At 44.0% G+C, this 14,793-nt stretch overlaps 1 protein-coding gene across 2 annotated transcripts in view; it reads right to left on the reverse strand.

Moving 5' to 3' along the window:
- Nucleotides 1–2,223: 2,223 nt before the first annotated feature.
- Nucleotides 2,224–14,793, reverse strand: part of CCN4 (cellular communication network factor 4) — a 38,838-nt gene continuing 26,268 nt past the window's right edge. For both annotated transcript variants that reach the window (XM_054191832.1, XM_054191833.1), the window contains exons 2-5: nucleotides 9,052–9,331; nucleotides 5,023–5,280; nucleotides 3,095–3,288; nucleotides 2,224–2,592 (exon numbers count right to left, since the gene is read on the reverse strand). In XM_054191832.1, coding sequence (XP_054047807.1) covers nucleotides 2,293–2,592; nucleotides 3,095–3,288; nucleotides 5,023–5,280; nucleotides 9,052–9,331 — 1,032 coding nt within the window. In that variant the 3' untranslated portion in view covers nucleotides 2,224–2,292. The remainder of the gene's footprint in view (nucleotides 2,593–3,094; nucleotides 3,289–5,022; nucleotides 5,281–9,051; nucleotides 9,332–14,793) is intronic.

Below are 14,793 nucleotides of genomic sequence, written 5' to 3' on the forward strand. Positions count from 1 at the left end.
GCATATACATACATATACATATATGCATGTGTGTATGTGTATATTTGTATATATGCATATACAGTACATATACACACACACACATATATATGGTGTTTTAAGATGGGCCAGAACCCGAACACAGGATTCCAAGACATGCTTAAGGGATCATATAAAGAAAGAGATCCTAGGACGGATTCCCTACCAAGCACCTCAATATAAACCACCTTCCTTTTTGGAAAACATGGTCAACTTCTTCATATGTTCCCTTGAACCTCTTTTTACCAAGTGAAGGAGTTTAAAATGTAGCTGCAAGTGCTGAGCTCTCATTTGGGTGGAGGTGCACAGGTCAGATGTGACCTCTCCTGTCACATCATTCAGGCCAAAGACAGTCGTGAGGCTGAATCTTGCAAAGCGCCAGTGTCCTCAGGTCCCTCATCACCAGAGGAACAAACAGGAGAGGTGCATTGCACCCACACTGGAACATGCAGACAGGGATCACCCTTCTTTTCTGCCCCTGGGGATTTCAGGGAAGCTTCGAAAAAGAAATAGTAAAAGCTTTGAATTAAGGAATGACCTTGCTCTATCAAAAATGTATAGGTGAAAAACTTGTATACAAAGATGTTACTGAAGTTAACGGTCTTTCAAATATACAGCATTTCTCATAGATGTTTTTACATAGGGATTGCATTATTTTCAGCCTGCTCACAAGAAGCTTTAATTTATCATAGCCAGAAAGATTTATGTCTCCTGGGAACTAATCTAGCTTCCTCTGGGTTATCAAGATGAAGACAGACAACTTGCCAACTGGAACTAAAGCAAAATAAGTGACTGATTTAAAACAGTTACATCATCTGAATTTCAGTCCCATGCTGATCCAGTCTGCAGTCCTTGTGTCACTCAGCAGATCTGCTATGCCACCAGGGATTTTGCAAGCAGAGACTACAGTTCCCCATGCAGAAACACATTTCTATTGCTCAGCTCTCCCAAGTGAAGCACCAGCAAACATACCATGGTACCAACAACTCACTGAAGAAAAACTGGCTCCAGTATGCTTCAGCGATAAGAAATTTATTGGTTGGAAAGGTAATGGCAGGGTTTTTTTCTTCTCTTAGCTGACATTTACATGTGAAACCACTTCTGCAGAAAATGTTTACATTGATGTTTACCCTAAGCAGCAGCGCAGTTGCAACCGATGCACCAGAAGCTATGCCAAGGGTTGTCCTCCCATTTTGCACCCACTCATCCACAGAGCTAATAGTAAGCCTAACATCTCCTTTCTCTATTAGCATGTGTCTCCTTTCCTCCACCCCAGCCATGCAAAAGGAAGGTATGTGTCACTGGCAAGGTGGCAGTGGGAAGCAGGACCTGTGTGCTGGTAACACCACAGGGAGGAGGAGCTGCTGGTTCCCAAGCACAGACCACACCGTTTCTATGTGAATAAATGGGCCTATGAGGTCTTGTCCTTCATCTCGCTTTCTTCAGGTCTGCAGAGCTAACCTACAAGCAGTATGTAATGCATGAGCAAGAAGATCTATTTTGAAAATACGAGCTCTGGGGTGGTCATTTTGGATTCAAAGCATTCAGGCTGATGAAGATCAGAGCTGGTAAAGAAACTGTAAAAATATCCCTGGTGCAAGAGATCAGGGTGAGTCCAAGGAGAGCAGGACACAGAGGATCTTTGTCCCATCCTAGTGCAGTGAAACAGAGACTCCTTGCACAGAGATTTAAGGAGAAACCCTAGGTTCTTCCCATGAACTTCACCATGGAGTGGGATCTGACTGAAAATGACAGAGGGAGAATTTCTAGGACAGATCTCAGTGTGACAGAGACCAGAGTCTAGTCTTGAGGGTCACCAGCATCAAAGACTGAAGTCTGATGTTGAAAATAAAACATATACGCCAATGCTCATGTTCCAGCTTAGACCACGTTATTCAAGAAATGACAGTAATGATGTCTGAGGCTCATGTCTAAGCTACTGACAGCCATATTTTTGCTGTCATATTAGTGTATGTTCTGTCCTTTGGGCAATTAAACTGCTGGCCTAACAAATGGCAGTCCCAACAGGACTGTCATTTATGTCTGGAATCTGTGCATAGAGGAATTTCTGGCTGCCATTAATGGATAGAGGTCTGAGTTGAAAACCCTGCTTGTTCAAGGCCTCTCTGAAAACAGTGTGGCAAAACAAGGAGATTTGACATCCTAACTCAGGAAAAAACCAAATTGTACATTGGCAGTGGATGAAAGATTCTCCTTTTATTTTAAAACCTCTGTAAAATCAGAGCAATGGGTCAATTCCAGCATTCAGCCAATTCAATTAGCGATTTCAGAGTAATCGTGGTAATGCGCCAAGTCGGCAAAGATGTCATTTGGGTTCTTGCAGTTCAGGTTGCAAAAACAAGCATTGATCCACAGCATTTTCCAGGAAAACTCAGTTCCATCTGGGCACTGAAACCTCACTTCAATAGTCTTGGACTTGTAGGGTGTGCAGCACCTGTTGTCTGTGCAGACGCCGCAATATTTGGGTCTGTATGGACTTTTGCTCACACATCCTGAGATGGTGTAGTTCGTTGGTTCATTGGCCCTGTAGACAGCCAAGCACTTCTTCCCAGGCTAGATCAGAGAGGAACAGAAAAAGAGACAGGTTAATATTCATTGCTGACACAGGGAGGACATGCAAACCACCTTCCCAATATTTAAAGGGTTTTGAAGCATTTTACAGCCCTGATCTAGAGGGTGTGGCAGTTTTACACATTTAGACATATGCACCCAGAAGCTGCAAGCAGGATACTTGCAAAACACAGTTCATAGCCTTGATCAGCAGTGCAGCATTGCTTTTCCACTAGCTGAGTCATAGGTCTGTCCAAATCAACAGTGAGTGCCGTGGGCTTGGCTTGCCTTTCCTTGCAAGGACCTTTTGGCTGGAATTACAGCTCTCAGGGGAAGGTTTTCATATCAGTGTGTGGTAGTACAGGGAGGACACGTTTTGGACCTCTCTGCAGCACAGTAAATCCATGTGGAAGTGCAGCCCTCAGAGGCCTGAATGCTGACGAACAAAGGCTGACCCCGTGTCCAGGCAAAGCTCAAGGGGTGCATTGAGAAACTGAGTCCCCACCTTAATGTGCTTGGTTATATCCACCTCGCAGGGTCGCATGTTGCACAGGCGGCTTTCCTTCAGGAGCCGGCACTGGTCGTTGTCATTGGATATCCTGGTGGAGATGCCCAGCCCGCAGGTCTTTGAGCAGGGACTCCAGGGTGAGGTGTGAACGATGCAGTTCTTCTGCCAGGCTTCGTCCTCTCCCTCGTACGCTGCAGAGACCAGATTAACCCCACATTATTCAGCCAGGGCAGCTTTCCATATTAAACGCCCTCTCCCCAGCTCATTATGCATTCAGGCCACTAATCCAAATAATTAAATCACAGCGAAGTGGCTCAGCATTCCTGTGAACCTCCTCATCCCACCCCCTTTGCCACTGACCTACTTGTGTCAGACCCTCCAGTGCTGTGAGCGCTCGGGGCCAGGGCTTGTTTCTTGTGCAGCATCGCACAAGGGGGTCCTTGTCTGGGACCCCCAGGTGCTGCCACAATACAAACACTTAATTACAGAGGCCTGCGCCAGCCAGTGCAGAAAAGGGATGAGAATCTGATCTCACCGTGAAGGTTTATTTCTGAGCCCATTCAATTGATTCTCTGTAGCAGAAAGTGGCTGACAGTCTTTGCTGGATGGCCGAGGGGCTTGGGAAGCAGCCACAGCCTTTCAGTGGGAGGAAGAGCAGCTTGAATAGCTCTCGGGGAGCTCGGCAGCCACTTGAAGAAAGGGTGGGCTCCGTTTTGAAAGCAGCCAACAACCCCAGTTCAGGTTCCTTCACAGCCTCGGCCAAAGTCCCCGCTGGTCTGCAACTCACGGTACAGCCCACAGTCAAACCTCTGCTGCGTTGAGCTTGCTCGCTATCCTATTTATTATTACATTAATTATTAAATATAATAAATTCTAGTCTCACTTCTATAAGACTTCTCCTTATAAGAGGAAAAGTCAGGCAAGGAAAGCTGTGTTATGCCCATTTTGGGACACAGGCCATGAAGACATAAGGCCAATTTCAGCAGTAGATGTTTTGAGTTTGGACCTACCTCACAGTTCAAAGCTACCAGAAGTGAGCCCTGAACTCTGGTGGGTTTAACCTACAAAACGGAGACTGAGGCTTTGTTTTGTGTGACAAAAATGCAGACCAATGACTGGGAAAAAACCTTACCATCAAGGAACCAAAATCCTGATTTACAAGCAGCTTCCTCTGTCTCCTGCAGCTCTGCTTTTGTGAGACAGTCTGTAAAATGGGGCTAATGGGGCTAATGTCACTACACTGAAACACAGGGTGTGATGAGGATAAAATTAAGACATATGGCAAGGTGAGCCCATCTTAAACATTTGGGACCATGTTATACGATCCCCACTATGAATGCAAGTGTGACGAAAGAAGATTCCTTATGTGATACATAAGACAGGTAGTTCAATAATGTAATCAGTCCGGAATCACTGAAAAGCTATACTAACACAAAGACAATTTAGGCAAATTGGCAGTGAAACTTCCACCATCACAACTGTTTTCAAGATGTTTTGTAAGTTTGGGACTACTAAGATACAGGGGCTTTAAAATCATACTACTAAAGCAGTATAATCCAGGCAAAAATTAAACGGAGCCCATTCTGTTTTCCAGAGGGCCCAGACTGAAAAATAAATAAAAAAAAAAGGCTAAGTAAAAAGGACTTGTGACATCTTCAAAGTGCCAGCGGATGTGTTCTTCAAAGGGGGCTTTGTCACAGAAGCGTGTTTGATGAATCTCATGTTGCTGCTGGGGACTTCAAGCACGCCACTGGCGTTTGCATGTCCTGTCCTTCACTACATGCTGTACGGGAGTCTCTGTGCCTTGTTCCCACAAAGACTAGGCGCCTGCCAGGTCTGGCAGTACAAGCTGGTACTTTGGTTGTAGAGACTCTCACTTCAGATGTCCGATGGCAAAGGAGAGGTCCACCTCACTCCCACCATACCTGCAGAGGAGATGTGGCGTGGAGACGTCTTCCTGATTTTCTTGGAGTCATCACAAATCCACTGCTCGCAGCACTTCCCTGCCATCTTAATCAGCTTTGGGTTTGGGCACCAGACGAGGGGAGGGCGTGAGTTTGTGCACATGGGAATACAGCCCACAGCCCCGTTGATGCACGTGCAGTTGTATTTGCAGTTGGGCTGAAACGTGTCCCCATTGTTATACCTGACTCCGTTGAGGACACATCCTACACCGACAATCTCTGAAAGGAAAGAAAAAGAAAAACACACAGGGCACTGTTAAAATACTATTGGCAACAAAAGGTGCTGATGTGTTTCTTTACCAAGGTGTTCCCCGGGCTAATGGAGCCAATGTGGAGACACAGCAGTGCTGTGGGGCGATGTGCTCGGCGTGATGCTGAGCCAAATGTGGTCATGCCATCTAGGAAACTGCTTTCATTCTGAATCACAGCAAAAAAAAAAAAAAAAAGGAATATTTCAATGCTTTATGGAAAAAAAAAAAAAGAAGTTAGAAAATAAAACAAGTTTTATCCACAAATGCTCACTTAAAAATCATTTCATGGCATGCTGGTAAAAGTTATTTGCAGTAGCAGAAATACAAGCAATTGAAAGAGATACTGAGTGGAATTTGAGGTTTTCAGGAATGTGAGAGGAATATGTGGAGCTGCAATTATGTCGCAGCTCTGCACAACATCTGTACCTTCCTGAAGCAGAAGCGGGAAGATAGACAAAACTAGCAAAGGAGCACCTAAAATGGCACTGGATTCCTATATTTAGGCAACTAGATCCCACCCAGTTTATCCCTGAATAGTTTTCTTGGAAAACGAAGGAACACATTATAAAGCCATGAAAATTAGTATTTGATGTATATTTTTAAACAAAATCACAAAAAAAAAAAATAAATCAAGCTTTTTGATTGGCTGTGAACAAGAATCACATTGATTCAGGAAATCAGACACAAGTCCCATAAGGTAGCAACTTTGTTGTTTCGGAGTTATGGACAATTATTTGGAATCAGTGGCAGAAATCTTCTAACGGAAACTCCAAGCTTCAGTTTCTCATTTGGTCACACGGAGGCAGCGCACACGCAGCCATCAGTTTGTGCCACTTTTAAGTCTGGTCGGAAATGGAGCTGCAATGTGGCTGCGTCAGGGCCAACACGTGTTGAGATGCTGGATTAAAATATTGCAAAGGCTTCCTATTTTGAGAATGGGCTGAATGAAAACACCAAACTCAAATCCCTTCTTCTTCACAGAAATGAGACTTGTTGGAATTTGAAGCCCAGATCCAGATCTCCAGTTCATGCTCGTCCCCAATTTTGATAAATGGCTTCAGCCTTTGCATTGAAGAGACGTTACTCAGTGCTGGAGCCAGAGCTGAGAATTCGGTTAAACTTCTAGGTGTGTACATGGATTATGACGGTCCAAGAAAATGCTGTATTTTCTGGTGTTTTGCTACCAGCATATTCCTCCTGGGCTGTGTTAACTCAGCCTCCTGCAGGTCTCATACATCAAGAGGTTCATCATGAGGACACCCCCAAACATAGACAAAGGGGCTGTTGAATGCCTTCATGCAGAACCATGCTGAATCTGTGTCTAAATCAGGCAATTTGGGAGCAGTTCACAGTTCCTGGCCCCACATGCACACCTGCCTCCCCCCTGGGCCTGTGGTCAGCACCCTGCTGTCTCTGCAGCCAACAACAACGTGAGAGCTGTAGTGACTCCCAGCGGGCTCCTATGTGACATCCAGGTGTCCTGGGACACACCTCAGCATGCCAGTCTAGATACAGCCGGAATTTCCCACAGTTTCACCCCCTTCCCTTTACCAACACCAGTTCCTAACTCTTTCAGGATCTTTATTTTCCACAGATTATATTCTTTCTGTAGTCCTGCCTGCACTGCACTCTCTAGACATAGCTTTTGGCATCCAGTTGCAAAGCAAATTCCTCACAGCAGTTAGTCCCCAACACCCAGCACAGGAGTCTTGCTCTTGCGGTCAGGGCACTAGCTGGTGTACTCAGAGTGGAGTGATGCAGTCTATATATCACCCAGTGCATGAGAAAGAAGATGTCAGCAGAAGCTGTTGTGTGCCTTTACTTGGATGCTGAAAGCAAGAGGAAGACCGCAGATTTCTATGGCAGCCAGAGACAAGCCGCTTCATTTCCTAACCATGGAAAGATCTACTTCTCCTGTCCCTCAGGGCCACAATGCCCCTTACCATACAACCATAAATGTCACAGAATAGGGGATATATTGTCATCACAATAGGGATGTAAAAGTGCATTGGGTTGGGAATCCTTCCAGACCTGACCGGGGAAGCTGGGATCAGTCCCACATCACAGTGCTGTTGCCATGGGCATACTGAATGCCTGTGATGTATGGGAGGTCTACAAAAACAAACAAACAAACAAACCAACAATCAAACTAAGAAAGCAAGCATTTAAATAAATAAACATGAAGCAACATGAAGGTCTTTAAAGAGGTCTAGGAAGGCTGAGGTAGCTTTAAGAAAACGTCCAGCTTGTTTTCGTCTCCCAGTGCAGGGCCAGCTGTAACGATGTCATTCTTGACAGATGTTTGTCTAACCTGTTCTTACAGACCTCCCATGAATGCTCCACACACACTCCAGACAACACATTTGAATGATCTCATAGCCTCATTTCTTACCCGTGGATCCTTTCTAATCTTGACAATCACAGTTTTTACGTCTCCTTGCACATACCTTCTCTTGCTGTTATTTTGCCCATATCCTACAAAAATCTGGTTAGATTGCACTTTCTACGTGCTTGTTCTTTGTGGCTGAGCTAATGCAAAGCCAAGTTCTTTTTTTACTACACTTCCCGTCCCTCTACCGCTGAGGAACAACCCCTAGTAACAATTCTGTGAGAAACTGCCAGCTACCCTGAACCTCTCTACTCCTCACACTTGTCCCTTGTGAAGCTTCTGCTGATATTCTAAGTTTACTGAATCCCACTGTTTGCAATCTTTTCTCTTCCCTGTGGATCGGTAATTCTACCTATTCATCTCGCAATCAGGTGTCCTCCAGGTTGCCTTCCAGCTTTACATTTTCTAATAGTACATCATTTGCGGTTATGTTCCAGCCTAGAAGACTATCTCTCTAAATGGCTTTTCCCTGTTTATGAATCTGAAGCCATAACCAACGTGTCCTAATAACTTGCTCAACAGTTAGCATCTTTTCTGATCAGCTATCTATGTGGTTGTACTCATGATCCTTTCTCTTTTAATCATTCCTAGAGTAATGATTTTCAACTATTTATGACATATATGAGCAGATCAGACTCCCCTCATGTTCTGGATCTCAGAACAAGTGAATATATCCTTGACACACAAAACACTACCTCATTTCTATGTCCTCTTCTTCTTGAATGAAGACATTCCAGTCACATGAATTATCCCACCAAGAGTTTGTTATGACAGGCAGGAAGAAATCCTTCTGCTTCATGGCAGCTATTGTCACTGAAACTGTTGTAAAATTCTGGCTCAGACCTCAATTTGTCACTGAGAAACTTTGCTAGGAGATGACTCATCCCTGACCCTGACCCCTTGACAGGATACCACGTGCTATCATTCCTAGGGATCCGCTAGTGGAAATAAGCCAAAAGCATCTCCTTAATGTCATGGTTTTCATGTAGACGCCCATATTGCTTGTCTTTAAATCCAGCTGCATATCCTTTCTTCATTCCCAAACCACTACAGCACCTCCTCCTGTTAGGGGAAATACAGAATCATCTGCTTGCAAATCTGAAGACCCTCAAATGCTGGTTGTTCCTTGCTCTTGGCTGCAGCCAACTCAAAGAGCAAGAATTCAGATGTCATTTCTCATCCAGCCAACTGCCCTGAGAATGAAGACAGCAATAAGGAAATGGAAGAGGATGGACGGAGGAGCTGATGAGCGTACAGTCAAGTATCTAATGAGATAAATCTCAGCCACTGCTCAGACCGAGGGGAGCTGCCAGTGTATATCTAAGTCAAAAATATATGTACATCACTTACGTGCACATACTCCTATTTCGTACCTAGGTCTGTCTCCACTGTAGTCACAGTACAAGCCCCTGTGGAAATCACAGGTGTCGGCCTCAGTGCAACTTTCTCCACGCTGTTTGGCACACATCTTGCAGCAGTCGCAGCCGTCTGTGACCAGGCTGATGCCTACCGAGCACCGAGGTGGGGACTTCGGACACTCGCATGGCCACTTACAGTACTGAGTCCGCGTGTAGGCTTCTGTCACGGCAGGGACGGTGGGGGTCATGGTGGTGGAGGTCTGGGCGATGGCCTAAAAACAGAGAAACAGAGCTTGGAGAGCGTTCCAGAGCAAAGTGGGCTGAGAAACCTGTGGTGATTAGTCATCAATAAAAATCCCCTCAGATCTAAAGAGACTGCCAGGAAACCAAAGAATAAATGTCAGAGAGCCATGGAAAGGGGGCAGTCACTGCTCCCTTGTAAACCCCTTCAAATACCCAGCTGAGAGCAAACGGTCTGCAGCTTGGACTAACACCCAAGCCTCATAGCCCCAGCCTGTTGGTACTCAGCCTTTTCCAGACCTCTCCTCTCTAAACAGAAGTCTCTCCCAGTGGAGGAACACCGGCACATACATCAAGACCCCTCTGATTCATGAGAAGAAGATGTGACATGTCTCCAGTCTGTGTCACCCTGTGGTACTTGATTCTGGCAGAGGATTGTGCCACCCCATAGCTGTTGTGCCTGTTCACTAAGAGATGGCTGTAGGGCCTCTTGGCTACTCAGAGGCTTCCTCAGGCAGCACCAGCTGCCCTTCAGGTCACCAACCAAGATATAGGTCATCATGTTGCAGTGTGAAAGCACGCGTGGCCCTGTTTGGCCTCGTCATCCTCAGGTTTATCCACATTTGTGTGGGTCTTGCAACCAAAACACGGGGTCCCATAAATCTAGGAGGGGACTGCCAGCAGGCCTGTGAGCCCACCACCCCCACAGACACCCAGTCGCGAATCTCTGTGTTGTGAGGATGATCTGAAACCCACAGGCCTAGCACTCCATCACGGACCTCCTGGGGATGTCTTGGCGATGTCATCTCTTGCAATTCCGCTAATATCACAACAACTGCCACTTTATAATGTCCCAGCCCTTTGACCTGAATAGAGGTGAGGTTAGAGACAGGAAACGGTAACATCTGACACCAAAATCTGCCTAACTGTCTGTGAATGTCTTGATGCACAAGTTCACTCACCTCTGCCTGAAAAACATTTTACTTGCTCTACCCTTATAGCACAACAAACACACAGTTCAGCTCTCTGACAGAGTCCCAGTCCTAAGCAATGAAACTACACTACAGCTATAACATTAAAAAAAATAAAATAGAAATAATAAAAATAAATCAAAATACACAAGTCATGCATTTCCTCTAAGCACTCTGAAAAACACCCTTATCTATCCTTCACAGTGTCCAGACTGCCATATTCAGCAGAAATGTTCTCTGTGAATCCTGAAGAAGTCATGAGGTTCTTAGATCTGTCTGTGATGGGCTCTCCAGGTCTCACACTGTAGTTCCCATGATGTTACCCTGGCCCACACAGTCAAACTAGGATATTTCTGCAGTGATTTTCCACCTACGCTTTTTGGCACATGCTTTTGTTTTACATGGAGTCACTGTGGGACCTATAAGTTGGATGAGTGTAGTTGGATGAGTGTAAATGAAGCTTCCTAATGTTAATGTTTCTCCCAATAGCTGAGCACAAATATTTGCCAGCATGGTGAGCAAGGAAGAAAAACTTTTATGGGGAGGATACTGCCAAGTTTCCATTTCCTGATCTCCATTTCCTTGGGAAATAAGAAAAAAAAAAACAAACAACCCACTACCATCCTGCAAGATAATTCAAAATCTCATAATCAGATAAAAAATCTGACCAAGGTAAATCAAGGGAGAAGAAGGATTTCATGTAACACAGTGATGGTACTCCAGTAGACATACCCACGTCACTATTACTGAGATAATGGAGTGCTGGGGTACCTTAGCTCATAGCAAAACCCACAGAAGGCAGAGGTTCATTGCCTTCTGCACTCTCCAGTCCGTGCTGAGCAAGCACTGGATGACATTTAACAGCCCCAGCCATGCTCATGGTGCAGGAAGGGTGCAAATCAGCCCAGTGACAAAGCAAAGATGTGCTTTTTCTACCAGGTTCACTGCACAGAAAAGCTGAGCTGCACATGGGGGTCAATCAGGACACAGTAGCTCAGGCACAGAAACAAATGGGGTTATTTACAGGCTATCAACAGCTATCTGTATGTGCCCTGCTCGGGCACATGTGGTCCAGAAGCCCTTTCTGGTGACAAGATGTGAAGGCTGCAAAGAATAACTGTGTAACCCTGCAAAGTTCAGACAAAGAAAGTCAAGGTCCAGAAATTACTAAGGCCATCCAATCCATTCCTGGATACTTTGTACTGTATTATGTATTATTTAGTCTTTTGTCCTCTTTACAGTTTCAGATGTCTCAAACAAAAGGCTTTCCACCATGTCTCCATGAAGAATATGCCCCAACCCAAGGCTTTGTAGGGAAAAGCATCCCCAAGAATTGCAAACCCACAGCCCATAAACTATCCATCAGGATACCTCTGCAAAGCCCTGGTACTATCTTCTACAGCTTCCTTACTCAAATCTTACTAAAATACATTTCTAAACCCGCTATTGCTGTATCTGAAGGTGTATTTAAGTATCTTAGCAATTAGTTACCCTGTATTTAGAACACTAAATTGTTAACACACTGCTAATCACTGCCAAATAGGAAATGTGTTTGCTCTGGGCATAATTCCCAATTCCATTAAGGCCCCCTTTACAAACAGTTGGCCTTAAAGTTGGCTTAAAATCACATTTAAACTCATGTTTAAACTAAAACATGCCAATATAATTTGCTCCCACTTTAAGGCTCCTTGATGCTGCCAAAGTTGTTAAAAGAGGAACATTCAGATCAATGAAAAGCCCTGGCCTTTTAATAGTAGTATTTTTCATTCCACTCACAATAATTTGAGTAGGTGCAATAACCTGTCACTTGAGAAGAGAGGCCTCTTCAAGTGCAATAAACCTATTTACTTTGTTGCTGATCATTAAAAAAATTGCTCAATAATCAAATCCAGATACACAGACAAAAGTCACACTGCTATTTAAAGAGCCCATTGCCATGGCCCAACCCTGTAAGTAAATCCCTTCACAGTCCCTTGTTTCTATTGTCAACACGAGCAAGCAAACAGCTTCTACCCTGTGTAGGTATGAAGGTGTATGTGGATCAACACACGTAGCAAAGAGGAACCAATAAGCCCTGTTAGTCCTGTTTTCAGTTAATATGTGAAGGACTGAGGCTGAATTCTTGTAAAGGACTGGGTAGCTGGAAGCCATTCGGTGGCTCGTGGTAGAGACGAATTCAGAGCAAATTATTTAACAGCCCTTCCTCTAGGTCTAAAGACTGAGCTGACCAAGGAAGCTTTTGCAGTGTCCTTATAGTGACTGTAGCTGTTGCAGTTCTTGGACGTGATGGATGAAATGTCTGGTGATATGGCCAAGTAAGCCATAGGAAGGACATTTAGTATGGGCTAGATGACCATCTTCAAATGATCAGTGTGCGCAGGCATCAAAATATTATGACTCCCGTATTTTACAAATAGAGAAGGTATGGAGAGACGAAAGCAGCATTATGTCCTAGGCTCCATCAACACCCAACCAAAACCCAGCCTTTGGAATCATAGAATCATAGACTAGTTTGGGTTGGAAGGACTCTTTAAAGCCCATCTCGTCCAACCTCCCTGCAATAAGCAGGGACATCTTCACTTAGATCAGGTTGCTTAGAGCCCCATCCAACCTGACCTTGAATATTTCCAGAGATGAGGCATCTACCACCTCTCTGGGCATCCTCTGCCAGTGTTTCCCCAGCCTTGTCATAAAAAATTTTCTTCTTTCAAGTGGAAACTGTTGTCCACTGGGCACTAGAACAAGTGCACGACCTATACAGCTTCCAGTCCCCCCTCCTTTCCCTTCCTAAGTCCCTCAAAGCTTCACTATGAGAGGAGCAATTCTACAGATTTATAAAATTCTTGGCTTTTCCTTTTCCATGGTCAGCTGTCATCACTGGAATACCTAAATCTCTTTCGAAAAGACATTCAGCCCTTCAATGTCCCACAACATTCTGGGATATGGACACTTTCTTATTAATAGGTATGATGGTTAAGACATCATGAATAACACTTTATAAGTACCACAATAAAACCAACTCTTTCCACAGGTGCTATCAACGGGAAATCACACTGTAATGTTCTTCATCAGTGGCCATCCTTAACTAGAAAAAACCAAACCAAACAAATAAACAAACAGACCCCCTTAGCAACCATGTCTTTAGGGTCAATATAATGTATAGGAGATCAATGGTTTTGTAAGAAATCCAAAATGAGAGTGAAGAGAAACTTAACTCCAAAAAGCACAGTGCTGGGGATTTGACAAGTTTGTTTCAAAATGTCAGAAAGATAAAAGAATGCACCTGCTAGGAAATTATTTTTTCCAAGTACTGGTAATTAACTTGTTTTGTATAATTACTGTTCAATCTTGGGGTCTGTAGATTTGTTATCTTGGATGCTAAGGAGAAAATATTCCACTACAAGTTATTCATGAGCTCTAATTTTGCTGCTTTGGAGGTACAAGCCCATTCTCATTAAATCAAGATGAAGCCTCTCTCACCATGCCATGGCTGATAACTCTCTATTAAAGTCGTTCCTGATTTATGCTTGGCAAGCTCCAAAATTACTTTCTTTTTGCATCTGCAGAGAATAATATTTCACTAGCAACAATTTCCAGCTAATTTCCGTGTTCACATTCAAGACGAGAGAAGGAGAAAATAAAAAATGACTCACTGCTTGCCATGGCCACAAACTCAGTATTTTTAATAGCCGTGAGTTTTACTATCCAAGTCTCAAAGATGTGAAATGGATAGCAGCATTTTAGCAGCATGTTCTACCTCCTGGCAAAATATATTTTCTATTTGTTGGAAAATACTGTAGTTGTAAGTTTGTTTTAGTTTTGAAAACTGGAAAGACCAAACTACAGTGTTGAAATGAGTGTATACAGTCCAGACTGCAAGGCAGGCAGATATATAGTGGCACTTTTACATAATGCATGAGGAAACCTCCAGCTTCGCTTTCAACCAGCAAAGCCTTAGGTGCATTGCAATATATTTCTTTGCTTCCAGTTTTTACAGGGGGTTAAAAATACATTCATGTGTATTTATTTCACTGTTTCAGTTCTGCAAGATCTTACTCTTATAACCTTTTTTATTTCAGGTGTTTTTCTCATCACAATGAGCTGGGTGAAGGTAGGGAGAAGTTATCCATGTTCTTCCCCTCCACTTTATTAATGGGAAAAAGTGCAGAAAGGATAGCGACTTCTAAATTCAATTCCTCTGGCTATTGGCAGAGCTGGGGAAGGGGTTATGAGAAGTTGGCAGGCAGAGGTCTGCTCAGACCATAGTACCTTATCACCTCCTGCTGTTTCCTTCTTGGGGGCAATTTGCTCTAAAAGGACACAAGCTGTGTTTTGCAGGGCACATGCCATTGGGTGGACTTTTAATTTCCTCCAGTAGAATATATTAAAGGAATATTTTTAGCTTACATTTCTGATACCGCCCTTCTGAGCAAATGCCAGATGTCATTGATGGAGGGATGTGATGTGATCCAGATTATCAGTGAGGAAATCTTTATTAAAATGACCTCCTCACTATTATGTGA

The sequence above is a fragment of the Rissa tridactyla genome, chromosome 2 (genome assembly GCF_028500815.1).
Source record: "Rissa tridactyla isolate bRisTri1 chromosome 2, bRisTri1.patW.cur.20221130, whole genome shotgun sequence".
Lineage (NCBI taxonomy): Eukaryota > Metazoa > Chordata > Aves > Charadriiformes > Laridae > Rissa > Rissa tridactyla.